General features: G+C 51.1%; 1 protein-coding gene across 1 annotated transcript in view; it reads left to right on the top strand.

Moving 5' to 3' along the window:
- SEZ6L (seizure related 6 homolog like) overlaps positions 1 to 20,913 on the top strand; it is a 118,783-nt gene extending 97,870 nt beyond the window's left edge. The window contains exons 10-17 of the mRNA XM_081122588.1: positions 2,038 to 2,234; positions 6,513 to 6,707; positions 7,228 to 7,419; positions 13,334 to 13,528; positions 14,484 to 14,516; positions 15,186 to 15,300; positions 17,111 to 17,213; positions 17,763 to 20,913. Of these exons, the coding sequence (XP_080978714.1) occupies positions 2,038 to 2,234; positions 6,513 to 6,707; positions 7,228 to 7,419; positions 13,334 to 13,528; positions 14,484 to 14,516; positions 15,186 to 15,300; positions 17,111 to 17,213; positions 17,763 to 17,792 (1,060 nt within the window). The 3' untranslated portion in view covers positions 17,793 to 20,913. The remainder of the gene's footprint in view (positions 1 to 2,037; positions 2,235 to 6,512; positions 6,708 to 7,227; positions 7,420 to 13,333; positions 13,529 to 14,483; positions 14,517 to 15,185; positions 15,301 to 17,110; positions 17,214 to 17,762) is intronic.
- The last annotated feature ends 4,978 nt before the right edge of the window (positions 20,914 to 25,891 follow it).

The raw sequence follows: 25,891 nt of genomic DNA, 5'->3' as shown, positions 1-25,891 counted from the left end.
TTATCTATAAAATGGGACAATCCTACGTCTCTGTTTGTGACTTTGTCGTTGTTTGAGTGCTTAACACTCGGGAGGCAGCGTTGCTGTTACTCAAGAGCCAAACGGTAGAATAAAGCCAAGTTGTGCGCTGCCTGGAGCCCACTGTTACCAGGGGACCGGCTGTGAAGTCGGCTCAAGGGGTAAAAACCCATCATCCGCCGTGTCTCACACCAGCCTGATCCAGCACTTTCAGAAGCGACGGATGTTTTCAAGGTACTTAGAGCTAAGAGGCTCTTTCCCTACCATAGGTGGAGAGCTGGCATCAACCCTACGGTTTCTCCTGCCAGATAGGCTCCCTGGCAGGTTCTTTCTGCCAGAGCATTTATTGAGCACCTATTGTGTGCAAATAGGTGGCAGCTCCGGAATCCAGTACAATAGGCGTTAGGGGCTGTAGCCTGAACGGAGACTGGCAGGGGGTAGGAGGCCAGGGGCCCTGTCTCAAGCCACATGGGCAAAGCGAGCAGACAGCTTTGATCGGGAGAGGCTGTTTGTCCGGTGGGGCAGGGGAAGCTGATGGAGGTCACAGTCTCCTGCAATTAGAGGCTCCCTAAGCCACCCCTGGGGACAGCTTTACATGAGGGATGGTGGGAGGTGCTGTGGGAGATGCTGTGGTGAAAAAAGTGCATCCCCTGCCCCCTGGAGAGAAATCTTCAGCTGCGTACGCCGAGTTTCCGCCCGAGCTGGATGAAGCTGTCAGGGTGGAGGGCTACTGCCAGTCTGCATGAGTTCCAGAAACTTCACCCGGGGCCCCTTCCTAGACCGCCTCTCTCCTCTGCTGTGAATTGCTGAGTCGGGGGGGGCCCTTAATAAAAACGCTTCACTGTCTCCCGCTCCCAGCACGATGACATCCTGACCCCTAAACTTGGCTGTCTAAGCCCCTCAGGGTCTGCCTCGCACAGGTGTCTCCAGGTTCTTGTCTCAGGAACCACGACCTCTCCCCCTTCCTCCCTCTGCCTGGGGCTTTGCTTTCTCCCCACGTCTCTGCTCATCCGCCTCACGGTCCCCAACTCTTTCTTAAGAATCAGAAGCAAGCATCACCTCCTCCAGGGAGGCCTCCATGATGCCCCCAATCTGAGCTAACACCCTCCACTGCACTTACCTTGATCATAACTCCTACCACCATCCCTGGCTTACTCGTGTGCGACTCCTCATGTCTTCTGAGCACAGCACAGTGCCTGGCACGTAGGTGCTCAAAAATATTAGGGAGAGGGACACTAGAAAAGGAGGGATGTTAGAGAGAAAGGGAAGAGAGAGGGGACTAGGAGAGAGGCAGGAAAGAGGCATGTTAGTGTCTACCCATGATTGGTGCAAGTTGGCATCCTCTCTATCAGGGATCAGTTTACCCAGGACGCCTCACACGCGCTTCTGTGGCTCATGGAAGTGCTTTCCGGACTATCATCTGTCCATTGCAGTCCAAATACTTAGCATCGAGGTGCTTTCTTGAGTTAAGGCCTTGAATGCTATGATTAGTGAGTGACAGCAGGCTTGAGCAGCCCTCCCCTGCCCCGCCCTCTAAGTATAACGGACTAGCGGGCTGATTGTAAGGAATTTTCCGCATGATAAATGGGAGGATCATTTCACTGAACACGAAAATGCAAACGATAATTAGCGAGCGGTCAGCATGTTCCGCATGGCCACTCCCCCAGCAGGTAGCCCCGAGCCCAGCGCTTCGTTTCACCCACAAAACGGTGGTTGATGGGGGTACCGAGGGCAGTTCCACTTACGATGCAGCATTTGACTCCGTGCAGGGAAGACGATCTCACGAATGAGTCTTCAACAGCCCAGTCCAGCCCCCCAGCCTGTGTGCTAGGCTTGCAGGAAGGATCAGCATGTCCTGATCGCATTGGGAGCCCGTCCCCGCCTTGACCTCGGTTCCTAGCCTGGGACCTGGCACCTAATATGTCTCTAAAAAGTGTGTGTTGCCTGAAAAAATAAATCGAAAGCTCATTGAACGCCCCTAACTTTGCCTCACTAAACCCCCTTCTCTCTGCCCCTAAGCCTGAACCTGAGCAACAGCGACATCCTGACCATCTACGACGGTGACGAGGTCATGCCCCACATCTTGGGACAGTACCTCGGAAGCAGTGGCCCCCAGAAGCTGTACTCGTCCACGCCAGACCTAACCATCCAGTTCCACTCGGACCCTGCCGGCCTCATCTTTGGGAAGGGCCAGGGATTTATCATGAACTACGTAGGTAGGTGTCTCATCCGGTCAAATTTTTAATTTGTATTTACATACAGGTTAAGATGATTTCCTGTCGATATGTATCTTTTTGGGGGTGGTTTATGCTTCACGGGTCTTTGAATGTGTTATAGCACAGGAAATAGCTGTAGTTTTTAAGACCTTAGTCAGAAGGAGCAGGGTTTGAGCCTTAGTACTGTTATCCACGGCTTTGTGACCCGGGGCAAGTCACTTAACCTCTCTGAGCCTCCTTTTGGTTGTCTGTAAAGTCGGAATAGTGATACCTACTTCACAAGGTTGACACCAGGACTTTGTAGATAAAGCCTCATAACTTGAGGATTCATCACGTTTCATTTGTTGTCAGCTGGGACTTTATTTCACCAACACTGTCCTATATTGGCAGCTTCTCAAAGCAATATTGTCATCATCCCTGCTGAACTGAAGCTCGGCTCTCCCCTAAGGACTCTCCTTCCCCTGCAGCCCCGTCCAATGGAGACAGCCCGTTCTCTCCCACCTCCCACACTTTAGGACCAATAGGTGCAGGTGGTGTCTTTCTTGACCTTCAGTGTGGCCTCCAAACCATTTATCTCCCCCCATATTTTTTATTTTTTTTAATTGATTTTTGGAGCAAAAGGAAGGGAGAGTGAGAGAGAGAGAAACATTGATGTGAGAGCATAACATCAATCGGCTGCCTCCTGCACACCACGTACCGGGGATCGAGCCCCAAACCCGGACATGTGCCCTGACCGGGAATCAAACCGGCAACCTCTGGGGCACAGGATGACACTCAGCCAACTGAGCCACCCAGGCCAGGAACTTTTTTATTTATTTCCAGCTGGTGGCCATTTCTCATCCCTGCCTTCTCTACAGGCACCTGTCAGAGTGGCAAACACAAGTGTTATCTTCTTTCCTATGTTTCTCAGGGGACTTTTCACCCTGGATTGTGTGCTAAATATGTTGCGTGTTATTGCTGCTCCTTTGCATGGGCTTTCCACTCCCGCCTGGGCAGAGCCCTGGGCTTGGGGGACGGCTCCTGCTGGCTGTCCAGGCGAGGTGCCCTCCCGAGTCAGCCGCCTTTGGAGGGAGAGTTTCTGGTGACTCGGCTTCAATCTATCCTTAGACTTTTCCCCTTTCCCGGCCAGGAGATGAGGTCATAGTTTTGCTCTTCTGTCTCCTCTGGTGCCCAAGTCAGTCTCCCTAAATTGCATCCAGCTTGACAGCAGAAATGCGACTCCATCCGAGGCTACCCAAGGTTGACCAGAACGTCTGGCCCGTGTTCACTTGGCAACATCTTGAAGAGACGGGGCTCTTGTTCAATGAAGCTGAAACTTAGATCTGTGTGACAATTTGAAGTTGGCAAGCACTCTTCCATATATTATTTTATTTCATCTTCCAAGGCATTGTCTTCATTTTCCACACAGTTTGCTTCACAAACATCTCGTGACACCTCCTATGTGCCAGACCCCACACTAGGCACCAGGATCTGGGAACGAACCAAATACTCTCCCCGCCCTTGAGCTCCTAGTGGAAAGACGAGAGGGGGTCTGTTAACGGGCAGTGTCAGAATCATGTGTGGATGCGGTGGGAGAAGCCAGCGCGGAGCTCCAGGGACCGCTTCCCAGGGGTACACAGCCTGGCTAACGTGGGGAACACACACAAAAGAGAGCACAGTTCTATTTGTTCTTATTTCTGTTAAAGAAACACCCAGTTAATTTTACAGGGGAGGCAAGCAGGCCTCTGTGTTTAGTTATGATGCCAGTCAATTGCTGGTGGCCACCAATGTTGAAGACCGCATTGAAAAGAATTCAGAGGAGGTGGCTCTGGAAGCCAGTGGGAAAGAATGGCGTGATTGATTAGTGATGTCTGCCATGGCATGGGATAGGGGTTTGCCGTCGTCGGTCTAGATTTAACCAGACAGGGATGAGATTCCCATTCATTAGAGGAACCAGATGGAGGGGTCAGGGGTTTCTGTGGTCATCCAGAGAATTCTGAAGCTCCCAGACTGATCTCGAGGCCTAACCCCCAGCTCTGGACGTTGGTCGAGGCTCTTCTGCTACAGCAGCTGTCAGAACCTTCCACAGGCACACTCTGGGCTCACGTGGCTCTGACCCCCCATAATCCTCCTTTGCACAGATAGAAGCAAATACCCATTCCTCTCACTGCTTCTTGTGCTTTGCTGGTGTCTTTGGCCAAGTGCATGGGAGGGAAGGGAATAAAAAAGCAGGGAGGAGTAAGCACTGTTTTTCAAAGAGATATGGGTCACTTGTGCATTTATTCCTCTAACCCTAGGATAATAAATAAGCTCTGTATTGTAGGTCAACTCCAGCCAAATGACAGTGGCTCCCTGGAGTGCTGTGTTGAGAAGGACTGGAGGGTTTCCGCTTTACTCAACGAAAGAGATTGCTGTGATTGATTAGTGATGCCTGCCACGAGCATAAGACTGGTAACTGGCAGCATGTATTCAGTGCATTTGGGTATTTCTTTTGCCCGAAATTTGGACCATAGCACTGACCTTGACCATAAAAACTAGAATCATGACCCCTGTTTTCCTAATGCCTGGCATATGGTAGGTGCTCACAAAATCTTAGTCAAACAATCGGTGACTCCATATAACTCGCCTTAGTGTTACTGCCATACCCTGCATGTTAATTAACATTCACATTGCCCTTAGGGAGAGACAGGGTTGTGATTTGTGTCTCCACTCTGTGGTTGAGGACAATGAAGCTCAGAGATGTTTATTGACATGACCCAAGTCACATAGTTTCTAAAATAAATAAGGAAGACTAAGAGCGAAGCCCTCCAGCTCCTAGGCCAGTTTTCTCATCCTTAGCAAAGTGTAGGGCCCTTAGGGACAGATCATTCCAGAACCTTCACCCAGGGTGTCTGATGAATATGCCGATTCCCGAATCAGGGTCTCTGGGAGTGGAGTCTAGGAACAGAAGAACAGGAAGGCTAAGTCACTTAGCCAAGGCCTTGAATATGTCAACTGAGGCACCAAGATGTAAGTCACGTCTCTGCTACATGGTGGCAACGACTGAGAAATCACAAATGTGATGGGTGCCACAAAGGAGATGAGGGTCCTACAGGAAGGTGTAGCCACGTTGACTCACATTGAAAAGTCAGGCAAGCAAAGCCTTTTGCCCCCATCTCACCCCTTTCGGCTGTAATTCGAGCATTTGCAGCTGTGTCCTGAATCCAGGGCTTGGCTGATTCTTCAAAGACCTAAAAATAGAGGCTCCTGTTCCCCACCAAGCAATTCCAGATGCCATCTCCCTCTCCCTGCTTCTTGCAGACAGCCATGAGATCTCCCTTCCTCAAATAAAACCACGATGAAATCCCAGGAAAAGCCACCGCTCGTTTCTCCGAATGACTTTCCCGCAGACAGTGGAAGTGCTTTGCTCTCCCCAGAAGCACATAAGAACCGCAAATTAATTACACAGCATAATTAGCTCTGTCTCAAAATCTGGGCAGTGGGCATTTGGAAGCAAGAAGAGTAATAATGGGCTCTGGATGACTACCTTAGTAATGAGAGTTTGCTGAAGAAAAACGAAATTATTCCAGAGGAAGGCTCTGTGATAATGAGCTGCATGTAGCATTTTCTAGAGTGAGGTTAACATTTACTCATGATATGCAATGTGATTTTAAGAATGCACCAATAATTCTTTTTATTTTAATAGTGAAGTATTGATTTTTATTTGCATTACAAAAATATATATATATATACTGATTCATCAAACCCATGAGATAACAGACATTCTTAGGATGAGGCAGCGTGTATCAGCTGCCTATTGCTGTGTAACAAATTACCCCCAAAATTAGCAACGAACATTTATTATGTCACAGTTCCTGTGGGTCAGGAATTCAGGAGTTAATGTTGGGCAGTTCTGGCTCAAGATCTGTCATGCGGTTGTAATCAAGATGTCAGCCAGAGCTGCCGTCATCTGAAGGCTCGACCGTGGCTGGCAAATCCCATTCCAACGTGGCTCACATCTGTGGCTGACAAGTCAATGCCAATTATTCACATGAGACACAGAGAGAAGTGATCATGTCCAGTCACACTGCTAGTAAGTAGCAGAGTTAAGATTCTATCTGATTTGAAATCTTAAAATAACTTTATCAAACCAAGAGCATGTTTGGTAAGTTCAGTGACCCATGGGAAGAGGTCATTGTAAAATCTCACTGTAGAAGAGTTCTTACTGTTTTAATGGGCTTGAGAAGTGTGTTTTCCCTCTGACATTAGTAAAGCAGAAAGGCCACCTCCCCATCTGAGGATGACGTCTTTGTTTTAAAGAGGTGTCAAGGAATGACTCCTGCTCAGATCTGCCCGAGATCCAGAACGGCTGGAAAACCACGTCACATACGGAGCTTGTGAGGGGAGCCAGAATCACCTACCAGTGTGACCCCGGCTATGACATCGTGGGGAGCGACACCCTCACCTGCCAGTGGGACCTCAGCTGGAGCAGTGACCCCCCATTTTGTGAGAAAAGTAAGCATAGTCCTGTCTTCTTCCTCTCAGTCAGTAAATGATGAATCTCTCCCATGGGTTTTTGCTGTGTGTTTTTTGCATGGATGCAGTGGAATTATTTAATGTAGAATCTGGCCTCCCTTCTACTCCACCAGCTCATTGGTGCTGCTCACAAATGTCGTTTTGTAGCCTTAGGGCAGGGATCTCAGACTCAGGTGACTTCAGAAGCCTGGCAGGTAACATAACTGAGTGAAATAGACTCATGTCAGACAATAGGGAGTGGTATGGACTGTGGTGAAGGGGCATGTACGTAGCTTGTGTAAAAACATCATTCAAATTCAGGTCTTTAAAATTCCTGTAGTAGCCAAGCAAAACCAACTAAGCTGGACCTGACATACTCTCCAGCCACCCTAATGAACCCAAGATGCATTATCTTCCAAAGAAGCAAAGAGCTAAGTCAGGAACCTTCCTAGACCCTTCTGTGATTCATCTGTGGTCATCAAGGGCCCTAAGGTGCACATGGTCTGATTTCATCTCGTAGTCATGTACTGCACGGACCCCGGAGAGGTGGAGCACTCGACCCGCTTGATTTCGGACCCTGTGCTGCTGGTGGGCACCACCATCCAGTACACCTGCGAGCCCGGCTTCGTGCTGGAGGGGAGCTCGCTCCTGACCTGCTACAGCCGGGAGACCGGCACGCCCATCTGGACATCCCGCCTGCCCCACTGTGTCTGTAAGTCTGTCTGCTGACTCCGTGCTTATTAGACGTTGCTTCCTCTTAGTCGTGGAAGAAGACTGGGCTGCCGGGGGGAGGCACTCCACCCTTCAGGAGGGTTTTTTTATTATTACTATCACTGGACAGTAGCTAATGCATTGAAAGCAGGGATACGGCAACATATAAGGTGAATGTACCCGGCGCTGCACGAGGTCCTTTAGAAACGCCCTCTCTTCTTCCCCCAGTAGCCTTGTCTCCATTTTTAGGAGGTTCAGAGAGGTGAGCTCATTGCCGCAGGTCACACAGCTCGTTAATAGTGGAGGCCAGAGGCAAACCCAGACGGTCTAGGGCACTAAATGGGATAGATTTTTTTTTTAATGTTTTTATTGATTCTTATTTCAGAGAGAGGAAGGGAGAGGGAGGGAGAGATAGAAACCTCAATGATGGGAGAGTCACTGATGGGCTGCCTCCTGCACGCCCCCTGCTGGGGGTCGAGCCCGAAACCCCAGCATGTGCCCTGACCGGGAATCGAACCGTGACCTCCTGGTTCAAAGGTCAATGCTCAACCACTGAGCCACGCCGGCCGGACTAAATGGGGTAGATTTTAAACTCTATTTGACTTTGTCTATGTGGAGCCACCAAAGCAAATGTTGGGTTAAAAAAAACAAAAGAAAAAAACCTTTACTGTAAAAATGCGAAAAGGGCTTCCAAGGTCACTCTGAGAAGGGAGGGGTTGCTACTCTCACCAGGCAGAGGAGATGGAGAGCAGGGGTCCAAGTGGCTTGACCGTACCTGGGAATCACCTGGGATGTTTTAAAGCATCACCCAGATATAACTGGTCTGGGGCGCAGCCCAAGCAATGGAGATTTTTATAGCGCCCCGGGGAGGCGATGCGCAGCCGGGGATCAGAGTCATTGCTTAAAGAAAGCAGCTGGCCCTGCGGGAGGCGCCACACCGCACACCCTACCCGGAGTTTAGAAACTGCCACCGGTGCTAATACGGTACATCAGTGGGTTATAAACAGCTTCATTAAAGGCATGGCCAGCTTGGGCACCAGAAGCTGCAGGTAGGGCCACATCAAAATTTAAAGTTTCTGCCTAGAAAAGGGGGGTTTATTGTTCTTTTTTTCACACATAACGAGGAATCTTAGGCCACACAGCCCTCTGTTCCCGTCTGCCTCTTCTGTCAGAGTTCTAGACTTTCAGAGCTCAAGGGCGTCTGGGAAATAAAATACAACTGAGGAGCAACTTAGAGATAAGACACAACTGCTCTGTTTCTCAGATAATAACCATAGTTGTTACTCATCGATTGTGTGGGGCATTTTGCTAAACACATTATATGTATTTGTGAAAGTGTAAAATACATTGCCAAACAGATTGTGTAGGTATATAAATATCTATGACTATGTATGTGTATGCACACATCATTTATATGTTTGTGTGTGTGTGTGTATAACTCTGTGTGTGTGTGTGTGTGTGTCTATGTTAAGAAATTGCAACTCGAAAGCAACTATGATTAAGGTCATAGCACTCCTTTGTGGGCAGAAGTAGGATTCACATTTAGGACCCTGGTCTTCACGCTCAGTGCCCTTTCTGCCAGCCTTGCCTCCACCATCCTTTCACCCTGGTGGCAGGGACGTCCCACTGGAATTGGAGCCAACTGCCCTAACCCTGTAACCACAGCCACATCCCCTCCTCAGTCCCAGACCTTTGCGCCACGGTCACCCTGGCCGGCTCCTGTTACAGGTTGGATTGTGCTCCTGGGTATAGATGTTGAAGTCCTAACCCCCCAGGGCCCGTACCTGTGACCTTTGTTGAAAAGAGAGTCTTCGAAGATGTCATCAGGATAAGATGAGGTCCCACTGGGTGAGGTCGGGTGCCAATCCAATGACTGGTGTCCTTATAAGAAGAGGGAAATGTGGACAAAGGAACAGCGCCGATCTGATGGGCACCTTCTCTGGGCTGTGCCCGTGCCCAATATGAACACGTTTAAACCTCACAGAACTGCATGAATGCTACGTGTGTCCAGTTCAAAGCACATAAAGGACGCCCAGAGAGGGTGAGGAGCTATCCTGAGGTCACACAGCAGGGAAAGGGAGATCCTAGGATTCCCATTCAAGCCTGAAGAACCCCAAGAGCATTATCACCCCCCTGATCCCTGCAGTCCCAGCTTCTGGGCGGGGCTCCGGTGCTTTATTGTTACCAAAGATCTTCCACCAAGAAGCAGATGGTACAGAGAGCTAATTGCGTAAGCTCTGCCCATCCACAGCTTCCATTCAGGGTCACTGGAAGTCAAAACCATGTCCTTTCACTCCCAGTCCATTCACCCCAAGCCACTTCTAGAACAGACAGGTCAGCCCTGCTGGGTGACCTTGGGCAAGTAGCTTGGCCTCTCTGGGCCTCAGAGCTCTCATCTGAGGACTGAAAAGGAAATAATACTCCCTACCGGGCAGGATTGTTGGAAGCAACTCATTTGGTCATTCGATCAGCTCCCCCTATAGGCAGGCTCATGCTAGGAGAAAGGTTCCCAAACTTTCTCAGCTCAGGATACCCTTGGTGTCTCAGGAACTTTTTCCTCCATTTCCTAGGCCAAAATGCCTAATAATTCTACTTATTAGGTAGTTTGGTCCAAACACCTTAATAAGTAGCTATATCCAGATAACTTAGTAGCCATTTGAGAAAGTAATGCACATAAGTTGAAAGAAATGATTCTGTTTTTATTTCATTCTTAAATAACTAGAGTTACTACTGCAGGAATACGTGTGCCTGTGGGGCTCCACTGAACTTCTCAAACCTTGGCATCGGGCTGGACTCTGCCACCTTCATTTCTTGTTCCATGTGGATTTGCCACAGTTCCTGCCTTTAGCACAGTGACCACAGAACACCCAGCCTCGCAAAGATCAGGCGTCAGTAAAGGGAATATGGCTCCATCTCACGTTGAATCTGGCACCTCCCTGGAGCTAGTCACTCCCACAGGTCTGAGAGATGTCACTGGTGCCTCCTCAAAGTTTTACAAAATCTCACAGCACCACTGTGAGTTCATGGTGGCACCCCAGGGCACCTTGGTGCACAGTTTGGGAACCATAGCGGTTGGCCCTGAAAATACAGCAATGCGTAAACAGACACGATCCATGTTCTCACGGAGCCTGGGGTCTATTGGAGATGAGGGGAGGAAAAACAAATCTGTGAAGAAAATAACAAAGGATTACACACCACCTCCTCCAGGAAGGCCTCCCTGACTGCTCAACTAGGTCATGTCTCTCTCCTCTGAGTTCCCATGGCACCTACAGTTACAGCTATCACAGCACTTGCCATAGCTTATTGATGCGATCGGTTTATATATTCAGAGAAGCAAACACATACCTCACTTGCTAGGATTGTATCCAATTAATCCTAGTATCCCTCGGGCCCAGCAGGCTCAACAGTATTTGTTACTATTACTGCCGTTGTTGTTGTTAGCGATTCTAATGTGGCCTTTATTACACCCTGTGGCTTTCTTGGAACTCCCCTTCCTCGGCAGTGGCCTGGTAAATGAACCCTTAGGCTTCCATGCAGGAGACAGAAACCAAGAGTAATGAGGATGTGACGAATTCAGTGAGGGTTCTGTGGGTGGCCCCCCAGGGAAGCATTTGGGGATTCCCCAGGAGGCCCTGGCAGAACCCATGTGGCCAGACTGTGACCTCAGTAAAAGCTCCCATTGGTGAGCTGTCCCCAGGGTCCTCACCGTGGCCAGCATGCCAGGCTCTAGCTGGGTGTGCAGACTCATTTAGAAACTCCTGTCTCTGAGAAAGCAGCGGCTCAGAGGAACCCGTGAGAGCTCGGGGGATCTGAGCCCAAGCAGGGCCCTTTGTTTTAGCAAAACCGTTCAATGCACAGGATTCGAAATCTCAACTTTGAGCATTTTGCTCAAATGGGCTCCAAAAATATACTTTTTTTTTCTTATAGTTAAAGAGAGGAGGACGAATGAGAAAATAGAAACGAGGGTAGGTTGTGATCATGTCTACAAGACCATCAGTCTCACTCGCTTGAATTCCTGGGAGACAACGGGATGGGGGGTAGGGTCACAGGGATTGTTTAAGCCCTGGGCCGGTGTCTCTCAGCCAGGGGTGACGGTTAACACACACACAAAAGTATTTTTTTGTACAGGACTCACTCATCTGTTAGTTTGTGAAAGGAAATTCTGGAAAGGTCGTGGGGAAATTTTTCTGAGTTACCATTGCCACCTGCTGCCACTTTGCTACATTGCAGGCCATGCACACATTCGCCTTAGGGATCCCTCCCCTCCCCTCCGCCAGGGAACCAGACCAGCGTCTCATCCCAGCCCTCGCCCCCAGCCCCAGCCCCCAGCCCCCAGCCCCAGCCCCCAACCCCCAGCCCCAACCCCCAGTCCCCAGCCCCCAGCCCCCAGCCCCCAGCCCCAGCCCCCAGCCCCCAGGCCCCCAGCCCCCAGCCCCCAGCCCCAGCCCCCAGCCCCCAGCCCCCAGCCCCAACCCCCAGCCCCAGCCCCCAGTCCCCAGCCCCCAGCCCCAGCCCCCAGTCCCCAGCCCCAGCCCCCAACCCCCAGCCCCAACCCCCAGTCCCCAGCCCCCAGCCCCCAGCCCCCAGCCCCAACCCCCAGCCCCAACCCCCAGCCCCCAGCCCCCAGCCCCAGCCCCCAGCCCCAGCCCCAGCCTGAGCCCTCACTCTCTCCCAGCGGAGCACTGATTTCCAGGTGTCCTCTGGAACCTTCCCTGACCTTCCCCAGGCGAGGCGGGTCCTGGGCACTGCCCCCGTCACAGCGGCTGCTGCACAGGGTGGCCGTCACCTGACAAGCTGTCCCCCTCTCCCGCTGGTCTGGGTCCTGGGCAAAGAGAAACCGTGCTTTCCCAGCTCGCCACTCTAACCCGTCTCGTGGGACAAACCTGGCACAGGGGGCAGGGTAACGCCTGCTGTACCCTGCAGCCCCGAAAATGAGTGAATTCTAGACTCTGGGGGCTCATGAGCCACCAAGCGCGGTGCGTGGGGCCGCCGGTGGCACTGACGGGCTGAGACGGCGCCCCGATTAACTCTGTGATGTTTCGTTTGGTTAAGAAGATGAACACTGACGTCGGAAATCTGTGATGATAGAAATGTTGTTTCGGGTGAGGCTAAGTTGTATAGCACTACTTCCGTGGAAAATAGAAATAGTAAGTAAACAGGAGTATACTTCGCACGAAAAGACAGCGAAAATTGTAAAGGCCACACGATAACCAGCGTTGACTGGGAGCTCGCTCTGTGCTGCTCACCTCACATGCACGGGCCCATTTACCCCTCAGAACAGCCCTGTGAGAAAGCCCATTTTACAGGTGAGAAAGTCGAGGCTCAGAGACGTCAATATTTTGCCCACAGAGGTTATTTATGACGCTCCTACTGTATACACTGGGGTCGTTTATGATGCTCCTACTGTATACCAAGCGCTGAGCTTCAAACAAGACTTAACAGGCTCGTTTCCAGTGAGGGAAACTGATATTAAGTTAATAAATACAATACAGGGTGTGCAGTGCTAGGGTGGAGGCAGAACTGGAAGGACTAGTGACTGAACTCAGGGTAGGGGGCATCAGCGAAGGCTTCCTGGAGGTGGAGAAATGAGGGCTGAGTATTGAGAGACGAGACCGATCCAGTGTGGGTGCACAGGTAAGGTGTAAGGCCAGATGCAGAAGGAATATCTCATAATTTAACACCGCCACCCATCATTTATAGAGTATCTAGGACGTGCCAAGAGCATTTTACACCATTATCTTATTTAATCTTTCAAGTCCCTATGAGATGGGTAGTAGTTTTATTCCCATTTTACTGATGAGGAAACTGAGGCTTGGAGCATCTGCGGCCCTTGCTGGAGGTCACACAGGCTCTTGGGCAGGAATCCGCAGAGATCTGCGTCATCTCATCAGAGCTCCTTTTGGCTTGCCTTTCAGCGGAAGAGTCCTTGGCATGTGACAACCCTGGGCTACCCGAAAACGGGTACCAAATCCTGTACAAGCGGCTCTACCTGCCGGGAGAGTCCCTCACCTTCATGTGCTACGAGGGCTTCGAGCTCATGGGCGAAGTGACCATTCGATGCATCCTGGGACAGCCCTCCCACTGGAACGGGCCCCTGCCTGTTTGTAAAGGTAAAGAAATCTGCTGGAAACACGGGGACTGCGGGACCCGGAGTTGTCAGGACCGGCTTGCAGGGACTCTGAATCTGCTCCCAAAAGCTGAGCTACCGCATTGCATTAAATCTAAGGTACCACCATGATTTTCTGCACTACTGAGAAAGAAAAAAATTACTGCCAATTACACTATGACACAATGCCCTCTCCTTGCTTAGCATTTTTATTTTGACTTATAAAGAGCTCTCTCGAGCCTAGATTTTTATCAGAAACGAGGGCCATTCTGCTTTTGATTCCTGTTTCAACAGCGTGGTTTAAATGTTCCCTTTCTCCCTTCTCACAACCACTTGGTTCCCAAGGATTACAAGGCTTAAAGAAATTAAGCACTTAGATAAACTGAGAAATATAGCAGAAGCTCACCCAAATGCTTTCTCGTATCATGTGATCTGGGAAATGATTTCATATTAAAATGGATTTAAGTTTGGTTTAAGTAAAACAGACACGTCTATAAAGTGAACCAGCGCTGTGTGGATAAGGCCCGAGGCTAGAGAAAGTCAAGCCGTCCAGGTTTCAGTCCTGCCTCTGTCGCTCAGAAGCTGTGTGAGGTCGAGAAGGCCCTTCACTCCTCTGATCCTCTGTTTGCTCCTCTGTAAAACGGGGGTGATAATAGTATCTGCCTAATGAGACTGTTGTGAGCGTTAAATGAGCAAATAGATACCTGACCCGTGGCGGGTGCTCAGTAGTTATTCGTTATGGCTGCTGTCGCCCTTGTTTCTTTCTCTGTCTTCTCTCCCCTCGGGAACTTGGGAAGGTGCAGCACCCAGGCATTTGACTAAATTCGGTACCCCAAGATAAATAACACAGGACACCAACTTCGGGAAAGCGTGGCGTGGGCCTTGCTCTTCTTTTCGGTTTCATAACACGCACAACGAATCCACTTGACACTGACCGGTGCTCTCTGTTTCTCTTTCAGTTAATCAGGACAGCTTTGAACACGCGTTAGAAGGTGAGTTCCTACTGGAAAAAATCCAATAAATCAAGCTCAGAGCAAGAAAAAAAACAAACAAAAAAACCCCGGCAGGTCCTAAACTATCCTGGTCCAGGTGCTTACAAAAAATAAACCAAAAAAATAAATAAATTGGGCGGAGTATGATCAGGGTTAAAAGAGTATAATTCTCACCCTAACTGTTTTGCTCAGTGGTTAGAGCATCGGCCTGCGGACTGAAGGGTCCTGGGTTCGATTCCCGCCAAGGGCACAGACCTCCATTGCAGGCTCGATCCCCGGCCCCAGTCAGGGCGCATGCTGGAGGCAACCATCTCTTTCACATCAGTGTTTCTCTCTCTCTCTCTCCTTTCCACTCTTTCTGAAAAGCAATGGAAAAAATAGCCTTGGGTGAAGATTAAAAAATAAACCAAAAAAAAAAAAAAAGAGTGTAATTCTCCGTTGCCCCCATGACCACCCCTCCCAATGATGGGTCTGGACTCAGTTGCAAAGAACCAGCACCAACTCCTCCAGCCTCCGCCTCTCCCCCCCGGAGGTGGTTCTCCAGCGGCTAAGGCTCCCTGACGTCAGTGAGCGGGTGCAGGACTGGGAGAGCGGGTGCTCACTGGGAGCCAGGCGCCCGTGCGGGCTGAGCGTCTGCGACATGAGGGCCTCACTGGCTTATGTGTTCAGTAGCAGAAGCGGCAGCCGAGACGTCGCTGGAAGGGGGAAGTATGGCCCTGGCTATCTTCATCCCGGTCCTGGTCATCTCCTTACTGCTGGGAGGAGCCTACATCTACATCACCAGGTAGGGAGCTTCGGGGTGAGGGGGGGCTGCCGTCCAGTCATTCGGTAGTGTCCTGAGGGGCTGGGCATTGCACCTCTCTGGACCTCAAGGTCTCCCCCTGTAGCTTGGGGACAGTGGCATGTGTGTGATTGAAGCGGTGGTGCGAGTCAGCGCAAGTCGGGACAGATATCTATGTTGGAGACCTACCAACCCTCCGTGGTAGGAGGGCTGAGCATGCACCAGCCAATGAGACAGAGACTCTCCCTGACCTCGAGGAGCTGTGGTTGGGTGGGAGAGAGAGACATCTCACATCGCCAGGCACACCAACCCATTCATTCCGTCATTCACTCACTCATTCATTCATTCACTTACTCAACGACTCTATGCATTGGCAATCGAATGGGTACCAGGCATTGTCCCGGGTGTTTGGCGATCGTAGGACTTGCCTTTGGTGAAGAAGGAAGATACTGAACCATGGCTAAGATAGTCACTAATGTATTCAATTTCACAATTATTGAGCACCGACTATGTGCCAGGCAGTGTCCTGGACTCTAGGGACAACATTGTGAAAAAACAGAACAGAACTGAAGGAAATCTTTGCCCTCCTGGTGCCCCGGTTCTAATTAGGGGGGGAGGGGGGAGGAATAGACACTAGTACACAGGAAAGTATGTAGTACATTAGAAGGTGATAAATGCGGGGAGAAAAGAAAACCAGGAAGGGAGAAAAAAGGAGGTGGGATAGGGCAGTGGATCCACCTTAAATGGAGTAGGTAGAGGAGGCCCAGTGGAGAAGAGGCATTTGGGGAAGGGCTGGATACAAAGGAAAGATAAACTATGCAAATATCTGGGATTAGAGGATTCCGGGCAGAGCAGAAGCTTATGCAAAGGCCCTGAGGCAGGTGTTTCCCTAATATACATCTTCCCTGCCCTCTTGGAGCTCACAGTCTAGCAGGCCAGAGGAGAAATACACAAATTATAATACCCTGTGGTGAACACAATGGAGGAAGGAGTGTGGTAACAGAGGAGGAACCGCTTTAAATAGGTGGTCCCGGCAGGCTGCTCTGAGGCAGCCAGTATCAGTAAGTGCTCAATAAATGCCCTCGGCATTGAAGGAGGACTGGAATCCTTTTCAGGTGAAAACAATCCCGCTCAGAGGCGGTACCGAGGCTTAATTACCACCGCCTGGGTTAGAAGCTGAGAGCAATTATGATCTCGGCTTTCACCCCACCCGGATTCTCTCGCCCGCTGAAAGCTGTTTCCACACAAGCCTCCTTGTCCTTCGAGGCCGTGCCGTGCTTAGAAAGTGGCACTAACTCTCCCCCTCGGGCAGCGACTTTCAACCATGCGCTGCAAGAATTTTTAAAACACGCAAGACCTGACTATTTAGTCAGGGGCACTGACCCCTGTGCCCTTAGATTGTCACATTTAAAAACTGGCAACAGCCAACACCGCAAGAGCCGTCTGGTGTGCATGCCCCATCTTGAACCATAAATGCGTAGGTCGTGTAATAGAGCTGCCTCTTATTGGTCACGGGGCATAATAAGATTGCGTCTGATTAATTAATTCTTGGTACCAGAAATCCTTATATACAAGCACAGGCACCTGATTTTTTAAAAAGTCACTTTGGAGCAAAAAGAGTAGGTCATTACTATTATTATTTTTTTTTAATCAATCGAAATTATACCTATTTTTTGGCAGATCTGCAAAACATATATTTGTTGGCGTGCCGCAGAATTTTGGTAATTAGTCTATGTGTGCCATGAGACGAAAGGCGAGGAAGGTGTCCCTAGTCCGGGGAAGTGACTCCTCTCTCCTCCTGTCTCTTGCCCAGGTGTCGCTATTACTCCAGCCTCCGCCTGCCCCTGATGTACTCTCACCCCTACAGCCAGATCACCGTGGAGACCGAGTTCGACAACCCCATCTACGAGACGGGGGTGAGTTGGTCTCTCCTCTCTCCGGGCGCCTCCCTCTTTGCCTGCTCTGAATTCTCTGTCTCCCTTGGCCCGCGGCGGCCCTGGCAGAAAGGCGTGGGCACGGCCAGAGGTCCTGCCTCCCCCCGGCTCCGACCCTGACTGAGCCAAGCGCGGAGAGGGCCCGGCTCTCTTCCCAAGCGGGTGACAAGCCTGGCACGCTGCTCCTGCTCAGTCGAAGGCTCACAGGAGGAAGGGGCTGCACCAAGTGCCCGTGGAGAGACGGCTGAGACGGGTCGGAGCCCACCGGTGGCCTGGTGGCAACGGGCGACATTGCCACGCATCTGCTCCGCTCGCGGTGATGGCAGACGGGCAGGGCGCGTGCAGAGACACACGTGCTCTTTTCCAGCCCCTCTCGTCACCCATTTCCTTAGAGGCCACTGGCCAGAGCGAGTCAGGGTCCGAGTGGCGGGCCCTGCAGTGTCACACGGCCAATGACGCGGACACGGGGGATGTGCTGGAACCGGCAACGCCGCACGAGGCCTAACGGATCCCCGCTTCTCTCTCTCGCAGGAGACCAGGGAGTATGAAGTGTCCATCTAAAGAGCTGCGCCCGCCGAGGGAAGCCCCAGATACGACCTCAACCACGACCTCCTCGAGCAGCTCATCCAGGGCCCGGGTGGCCTCGGATGGCAGACCCCCAGAGTGCCGGCTGTCTTTTCTTCGGACTCTTTCTTGAAGACTTACTGTTTTCTCCACTGTATTTATTATATTTAAAACCGAAACGGGTGTGGTCGGGTGCGTTGCGCTGCGGGCCGATGCTGGAGGCCTGCGGGATGGAAACGCAGCGGCGGGGCGAGACCAGGCGCAGGGCCCCCCGGGGCCGATGCCATTCTGCGGCCGCATCAGATTGCATGCATCTCTCAGACCCGCGCCCACGGTGTCCTTAGTTCACATCCGAGTCCCCGGGCCAGGCTGGAAACGGTGTTCTTTGTTGGATTAACCTGGGCTGCAGTTTCACATGGATCCTTAAACAGGGCCGCCCCCAGACACACCCCGTGTCCCCTCTTCCAGTTTCCCCGGCTTCTGAGAGGTCTTGCCACGTCCCCTCCCTCCCGTGGCTCTTCCGAAAGCAGCAAAGGTGTTCGCTTAACATCTCCTTCACCACCCTGGCCTCCCTGGATGCTGGCAAAATAACGAAATGTTTTCCTTCTAGGACAGAGAGAAATGACAAGGGAAGTCAGAGAGGATGAGAGATGCGAGAACTGGGGTGAGGAACTGGGCGAGGGGGGAACCCTGGTCGCGGGAATCGAGTTAATAAAATGTTCTTCTCTGACACTCCTTCGGCGACGGAGGAGCAGGTCATTTATGCGACAGGCGCCGGAATCGGTGGCCTCCTTCAGGCTGCGGTCGCAGATCCGCCTTTGGGGGCAGGGCCAGCTTCGACCTTGGGGTTAGAAGGGTTTGTGTCGGAGGGGACGTACCACGGCCTGAAATCCAGGGGTGAGCCGTGCTTTTCTCCTGGGCTGCTGGAATGCCTGAGCCCTCAAAACAGGGGACACTCGAGAGCACTGTTTCTCTAAAAGGTGTAATTTCAGAATATATTTGCCATCACGTGTTTCAGGGGAAGGGAGGGTCCTAGGAGAAGCAACTGGTTTTCTACTGTCTGAAGCTCCACCCAGATGTTGGACAGGCCCCGGGATGCAGAGAGGCAGAAGCAGGGGGTTTAAAACCACAAAGGAATTCACACCACAGGATTCAAACCCCAATGAGGCGAGGGGCAGGGACTTCAGGCCAGAAAGGAATCCATAGGACCTTACTCACTGCACGAGCATCCTTCTGTTTTACCAGCGTCCTTTCATCCCGCCCCAGTGGGACTGGGGAGCGTGTCACTATCAAGGAAGAGTCTCTCCTAAATACAGGTATAAAGAAAAGCCAGGGTGGCGAATGCGTGGAAGGAACATGGGACTGTCAGTCGCCTCCCAGGGACAGCCGATGGCTCAGAGAGGCGCACAGGGCCAATGCCTCGGGGGTCGTCTTTGCCCCCACCCACGCTCTCTAGATGGTTTTAAGTCGACTGTTTGCAAACAAGGAAAAGCATTTCCAGCTGCCGTGTCGTTGGGAGAGTGGCTGGGCGTCTGTATTCTGGTAGCTTGTTCTGGAAACATCTGGAACAGCAGAGGGTTCACACACACATAACCCTCCTCCCGGCAAGGACCCTGAACCTCGCTCAGCCTCGGCGGCCTGAGGCTGGAAGATGCCCTCCCGCCGGGGAAGATGAGGCTCCCCAGGGCACCGTGCATGGCCCAGGGCAAGAGATAATCAGGGGCCCCCTGCCAGCCGCCCAGAGCCCACCCCGCTTTCTGGAAGAACCAGAGGAGAAGCTCCAGACCCTTGGTGAGCGTGGAGAAAGCCCAACAGAAAGAACCCAATCTTTGCTTTTATTTCCAGCGTGATGGTTAGTCTAACCCTAACCCCGGGGTGTCTGCAAAGAGCTCTGTTAACGATTCTTCATTTTAGAACATCCGATGGTTCCGTGACGACAAAGCAGTCGCCTCCCGTAAAGACTGACAAAGTGCAACATCTCTATTCTAACCTTGTCCCCAAAACCGGCCAGGCCGTGGCCCAGGGATTCTTATTGGTTATTGGGGGGGATAGTAAAGGCGTCGATTTTTTTTCCCCCTAGGATACCGATGTCTTAGTTCTGTCTTGGTAGTATAGCACCTGTACCATATTTTAAAAGTTTGTTTTAGCCTAAAGCTGGATCGTGCGAGCTTGACCATGTACCGTGTGATTGCAAAGATAGGTTGGTGTTTATTTTCCGTTCTGAGTGTGTATCTGTAACATGTAAAGGTAAAGAAATCGTCATTCTAGTGCCAAAAAAAAAAAAAAAAAAATGTGCCAGGCACCTCACTTCAGGTCATCTGTGTCTGTTTTTATAAGATCAATATTGAAACCCGTTGGGATTGAATATTTTTGAACAGGACGCGATCTCGAGAAACTCGAGAACAAACTGAGCCTTCCTACGAGCTACTCTTTGTTTTTAAAACAGTGGGGAAATACGTTTATAGAGAGTTGGAGCTTCAGAGGACGCACTTGGTGGCATGTGTTATGTGCCAGTGCGTACCCGCTGGATCTGTCAGCTGGGCCCCGGGCCTTGGAAACACCCACACTCTCCCCTCTTCGGCTTGGAGCTGATCCTTCTGCTATTTTGGGGAGGGGGTGGGGTGTAGAATTATTTAGCCAACATAAGCATTCCGGTGGCTCTTCGATGGCCATCCTTACTTAGTTCCCTAGACGTGCTTTAAGTGCCACCCTCTGAAGCCAGCTCCCTGGAGAGCCTACGGGCCAGGCGGGCAGCTTTGGAAACGGCCCCACAGCCCTGCGGGGAATGAAGTGGCCTCACAGTCAGGACGGTTGTGTGATCGGAAGCGACTTGGCAAACACCGGGGTAGATTGAGACTGAGCATGAGCCTTGGGCAAAAATGACCTTTCTTTGGGTGAGTCCGAAGAGCATGACTTTTCTCTGCCCTTGCGTGGTCATGGCGGGGCGTGTGAGTTGTTAAGCACCCCCAAGGGTAGGCGTTCTCCTGGGATGTTTTCATTTTTCATTTTTATCCCCAAACAGAAGAAAAAGCAAAAGCAACTTTCTAAGCTAGGATAATGAAATTACATCACTTTCCACTTTGTATATATTGATGCTAATAAAACAAGTGAAAAAAGAGTCAGATCTATGGGGGTTTTGTTACAAACAGTCGAGGTGGGCGCCCGGGGGGGGGGTTCGGAGGGGGGGGGAATGTTCCCAGTTTCTGGGGATTAGGTTGGCGGACACCTACTGAGACGTTGAATGCCAAGACAGGACTGCCAACCTGGGACTAGTTCTGGGGACGTCTGGGGAAATACAAAATAGCATAGCAACAACAACTGGCTTAGTCCTTTTTCTTGGTCTGGGTTTATTTTACATTTTAGACACACTTTTTATTTCAGAATAGTTTTAGATCTCCTGGTTATTTGATGCACTTTAATATCTCATTTACTCCTATGAGTAAACTAACTATTACTATTTTCGGCTTACAGACGTGGCAGCTGAGGCTCAGAGAGGCTGTCACTTGCCCAAGTTCACGCAGCTGCGACAGGAGGGAATGGGACCCAGGAGGTCCGGCCCCCGCTGGGCAGGGATTACTGGAGGCCAGCCTGAAGCAGTGCTGCCTCCCCCCAGAGCACCCAGAAACAAGGCAGGCTCTTTTAGCCCGGGGACATCTTCAACACAGGGACTCTGCCTTGTTTGGCGTCTGTCCCAGGAGCTGTTTGGCTGGGTTTGGTGGAGGCTAAGAGCTGGAACCCTGAGTCTGAATCTTGACTCAATCAATGATTCCCAGCTCCTTGGGGTGAGGCGTCCAGGGGTGAGAGAGGGCAACACCTCCCTATATCATTGTGGAGGTCCCCAATACGGGCCTGTACATTCCCACAAGCAACTAAAGGTCCTCAGTGTGATAGAATGCTGGAGCAGACACTAAACAGTGCCTATCCAGTATCTGTTCCCCTTCTCTTCGCTAACAGAACCCCAATTTTGTTCAGAGCAACAACAAACCCATCCTAAACAATGGGTCACGGGTGGGTTCAATTATGACCATCCCGTTACCCATTTTCCCAGCCCCCCTTGCCGCTAGGGTTGATCCTCTGACCCCTTCTGATCAACGGGCCTTCGCAGAAGCTGGCTTGGTGGGGGCGGGGGGACGGGGGTGCTCCAAGAAGAGTTTGCTTTCCTGATAAGAGGGGACACAGCTGGCCCAGCACCCGCCCCCTTTCCTCCTACCTTGAATCCAGCGGTGATGCCTCATGATGTGATCGGCCAACCTTTGCATTAAAATACAACATAGGATAGAAAAAGTCGTTTCAACACGAATTTCATGGTTTTAAAGATTTTTAAAGACCTAATTTTTATTTCCTTCCATTTCCAGTATGTTTCTGTTTGCGCTAAATTAAGAGACTGCCATTCTAAAACGATGCTAGTATTGCTACGGTTTGCAGTATAGCTGCCTGGCACACAGTAGGCACGCTTAAACATTTGCTGAAGGAATGAACATCGACCAGCAGAGGTCTAGGGCACGGAAAGTGCCCTGAGGGTGCTGGGTCCCTTAAGCCACCAGAGGGCGTCCTCAGCGCGGCCTATTCGGAGGCCTTCACACTCCTAGAGAAACAGCCACACTTGGCTTCCCCAGAGAGTTATTTTCATTGAGCAAAGTCATCTGATGAAGTGGGTTGTTTCTGATACAGAGAATTCTGTTTGGAGAATTAGCGGGTGTCCCTCACTCTTGCCGGTTACCTGAAATACAAGGAATGTTCAATTCGTCGGACCTCTTAGTTTCAAGGGACAGAAACCCAGGCCAAACTGGCTTCATCCTAGAGCGTTGGTTCATATGATTGTAAAGACAAGAGGAAGAAGGTCTGATTTTCAGGCCAGTGGGATCCAAGAGCCCCAACAATGTCCCCAGGAATCTGTCTTTTTCCATTTCTGGGCTTCGTTTCTCTTGCTCTTGTTTTCATTTACAGGCAGGCTTGTGCCACGTGGCAGCAATTGCCAGCAGGTGAAACCTCCAGCAGCCCGAAAACTCCTGCGGAAAGAGTGAGGAGCTTCCCACTGGCCCGGCCTGGGTCGCAGGGACCCTCTCCCAGCCAGTCGGGGGGCCTCTGGCCAGACTGCGGCCAGGTGCTCCTAAGTGTCAGGAGGAGGGGTCCTCCCGCCAGGCGCAGGGCCTGAGAGCCCCTTTCTCCAAGGTTCTCGAAACCTGGGAATTTGTCACCAAGAGCAGGGAGCCTCGATTTCCGTTACAACCAGCCCGCGTCGTTCCTGACATGACAAAGGGGCCTTTTGGAAGTGTTGGGATCCAGACCAAAATGTACCAGGATCTTCCTAAAGAGACATCCAGCTGCTGGGCCATGATGTCAGAATAAAGGTATGGCCTGTTCGTCGCAGTTTAATGAAATCGCTTTGATTATATAAAGCCCTCAGAGCCTTCTCCAGGAGAAAATAGTTGCAAGTCAGGAGGGATGGGGGGAGGGGGTTAATTGGGGAAGCAGTGAGGCTTTAATTATCCTTTGTGAAGAGATCCAGGTAAAAGCAGCATCCTCCCGCCCTGGACGCTGTGGCTCAGTTGGTTGGGCGTCCTTGGGTGCACGGAAAGGTTGCTGGTTCAAGTCCTGGTCAGGGCAGCGGGCTGGGCCCCAGTAGGGGGCAAGCAGCTGATGTTTTGCTCTCCCATCGATGTTTCTATGTCTCCCTCTCTCTCCCTCTCCTTTCCTCTCTCTCTAAAAATCAATAATAAAGCAGTCTCCCTTCACCCAGGTCCCTTTCTCTGCCTCTTTCCTTATTGTCTCTCTCCCTGATTCTTTGTGCCTGTTTCCCTCCGTCTGTTTTGCTTTCCGTCTCCATTTCTCTCCGGGTTTTTCTCTTGGTCTCTCTGCTTCCCGCCCCCACCACATCACCCCCGCAGCAGCTCCCTCTCCCCGGACCCGATTGTCAGGCTGCTCACGACGTGGGCTGCCTTAAAACCTGTCACACAGGTACCCTGGCTGGATTTTACCTCTGTCTACCTCTGTTTAAAAAAAAACCTTTGGCCTTTGAGATTCCAACAAAGAGAGCATTGCATGACCTCAGGGAACAGCGGCGTGGGGAACCAAAACCTCGTGGGGAACCAAAACCTCGTTCCTATTGCTCTGTGATTTTGAAAGATGCACAGCCCCAGGGTGTGGAGGCCCCTGGAGGCCCCGTGGGAGTTGCTCCACACCCAGTCCTGGCCTGCTTCCCCCCCTTCTCCCCCCCCCCCCCAAACACACTGTAAACACCAAGGGGAGCCGAGCTGATGACAGTTTTGTTTTCTGGAGTCTCAACATGCAGAATAGATAACCCAGCAGTTGCTTCCTAATCCCGCTGAGCCATTTGCCACAAATCCCTCTTTTGTCACAATTTAGCTGTGAGTCTAAGAGAGTGACAAGAGAGGAGGAGCAGAGTGAGGCTGTGAAGAGATCCCCGGGAGGTGTTAAGAACATAGAGCCAGACATCCTTGGGATCAAGACTGGCTGGACACCCAAGGGCTGTGCCCATAACCTTGGGCAGGGCGACAGCTAACAAGTGTTTAGCGTCCCCAGGGCGCCTGGCGTTGTGATAAGCTCTGTAGAGATGCTCTCATTTCATCTTCCCAGCAACCCTGTAAACAACAAGCCAGTATCGATACAGAGGCTGAGGCTCGGAGAGGTTCGGTAACTCGTGCAATGTCACACAGCCACATGGTCGACCTTCAAACAGTCTGGTTCCTGAGCCCAGGGCCTGGAGATCATTGAGGGGTGGTGGTTCCTGGGGCCTCCCTCCCACTGCCCTGACCACGGCACCCTGATTTCAGAAATGTTTCGAATGGAAAGCCCAGCCTAGACCACGTGCCTCTCCCTGGCCAATCGCTGCAACTCTGGTGCCTCAATCAGGTGCCTCGCTGGGCTTAAAAATGCTGCTCCCAGGAGGAAAGGCTGGGGATTCTGGGCGAGTGGGACCCCGGCCTCATCTAGATACGTGTACCGACGATCTCCTAGTAACTGCGCACCACTCCAGTTCGCTATTATTATCAGAAATGCTAAGCTGAAACTTCTCACCTGAACCTATTCAGGCCTCTAGATAAAACTCTCGGTTGACAGAAAATGCCCCCAAATAAAACAAGCTAAAAGGACACCCCCCGGGAACTGCTCAGACAAATGCAAAAAAGTCTGGCTCTAAGCGGAGGCTGCGCACGTGGTGGTGTTTTTTGGTGCACGGTGGTGCATTGTTGTTGTTTTTAACCTTTTCGGTGTGCGCAAAATTTTTCAAAATAAAAAGAACTTGCGGGAACGAGCAAAGGAAGAGGGACTGAATGAGATACTGCCTTGCACCCCCCAGGATGGACATCGGTTTGAAAACAGAACAGGCTGACTGTTGGCGATGGGACCTCGGTATGACTGCCCTGGGAGCAGCGGGGCGGCTCTTCAAAAAGTTCGCCGTTGAACTGACTTTCAAACGATGCAGCAATTTTCGTGTTTAGGCAAATGGAATGAGAGCGTGGGACTCAAACAAAAAACCTGTACATGGATGTTCATAGCCCCCAGATGGAAACGACCTGAATGTCCATCGGTGAACAGGCGAGTAAATTAATAGTGGTTTAGCCACACAATGGAACAGCATTCAGCCACACACAAAAAAAGTGAAGTACTGACACTTGCTACAGCATGGAGGAAGCTTGGAAACACTGCCCTGGGTGAGAGAAGCCAGACATAACGGTCACATACCGTATGATTCTGTTCATACGAAATAGCCGGTGTCGGTAAACCCACAGAGACAGGAGGCAGATGGGTGGTGTGAGGGGGGTAACTGCCTAACAGGTACAGGGTTTGTGGGAGGGGTGAAAATGTTTCCCATTCGAGGTGGAGTTGCACAACACTGTGAATGTAATAAATGTCATTCCATTGGTGGGAAAATGAAATAAAAATAAATATATCAAAAGCCCACCTGTCCATAGGTGAGTAGGGAAGTGAGGCAGGGAAGGAGAGGCGGCCAATAAAAAAAAAAAAAAAAAAATGCAGGAAGCAAGTTATGCATCCGCCTGATGGGCTCTGTCCCACGGGGGAGCCCTGGGAACCAGTGTGGACACACGGCTTAGTGTCCCCATTTTGAGCGGCGA

The sequence above is a fragment of the Miniopterus schreibersii genome, assembly GCF_964146895.1.
Source record: "Miniopterus schreibersii genome assembly, chromosome: 20".
NCBI classification, from domain to species: domain Eukaryota; kingdom Metazoa; phylum Chordata; class Mammalia; order Chiroptera; family Miniopteridae; genus Miniopterus; species Miniopterus schreibersii.
This window is presented reverse-complemented; position numbering and strand designations above follow the sequence as displayed.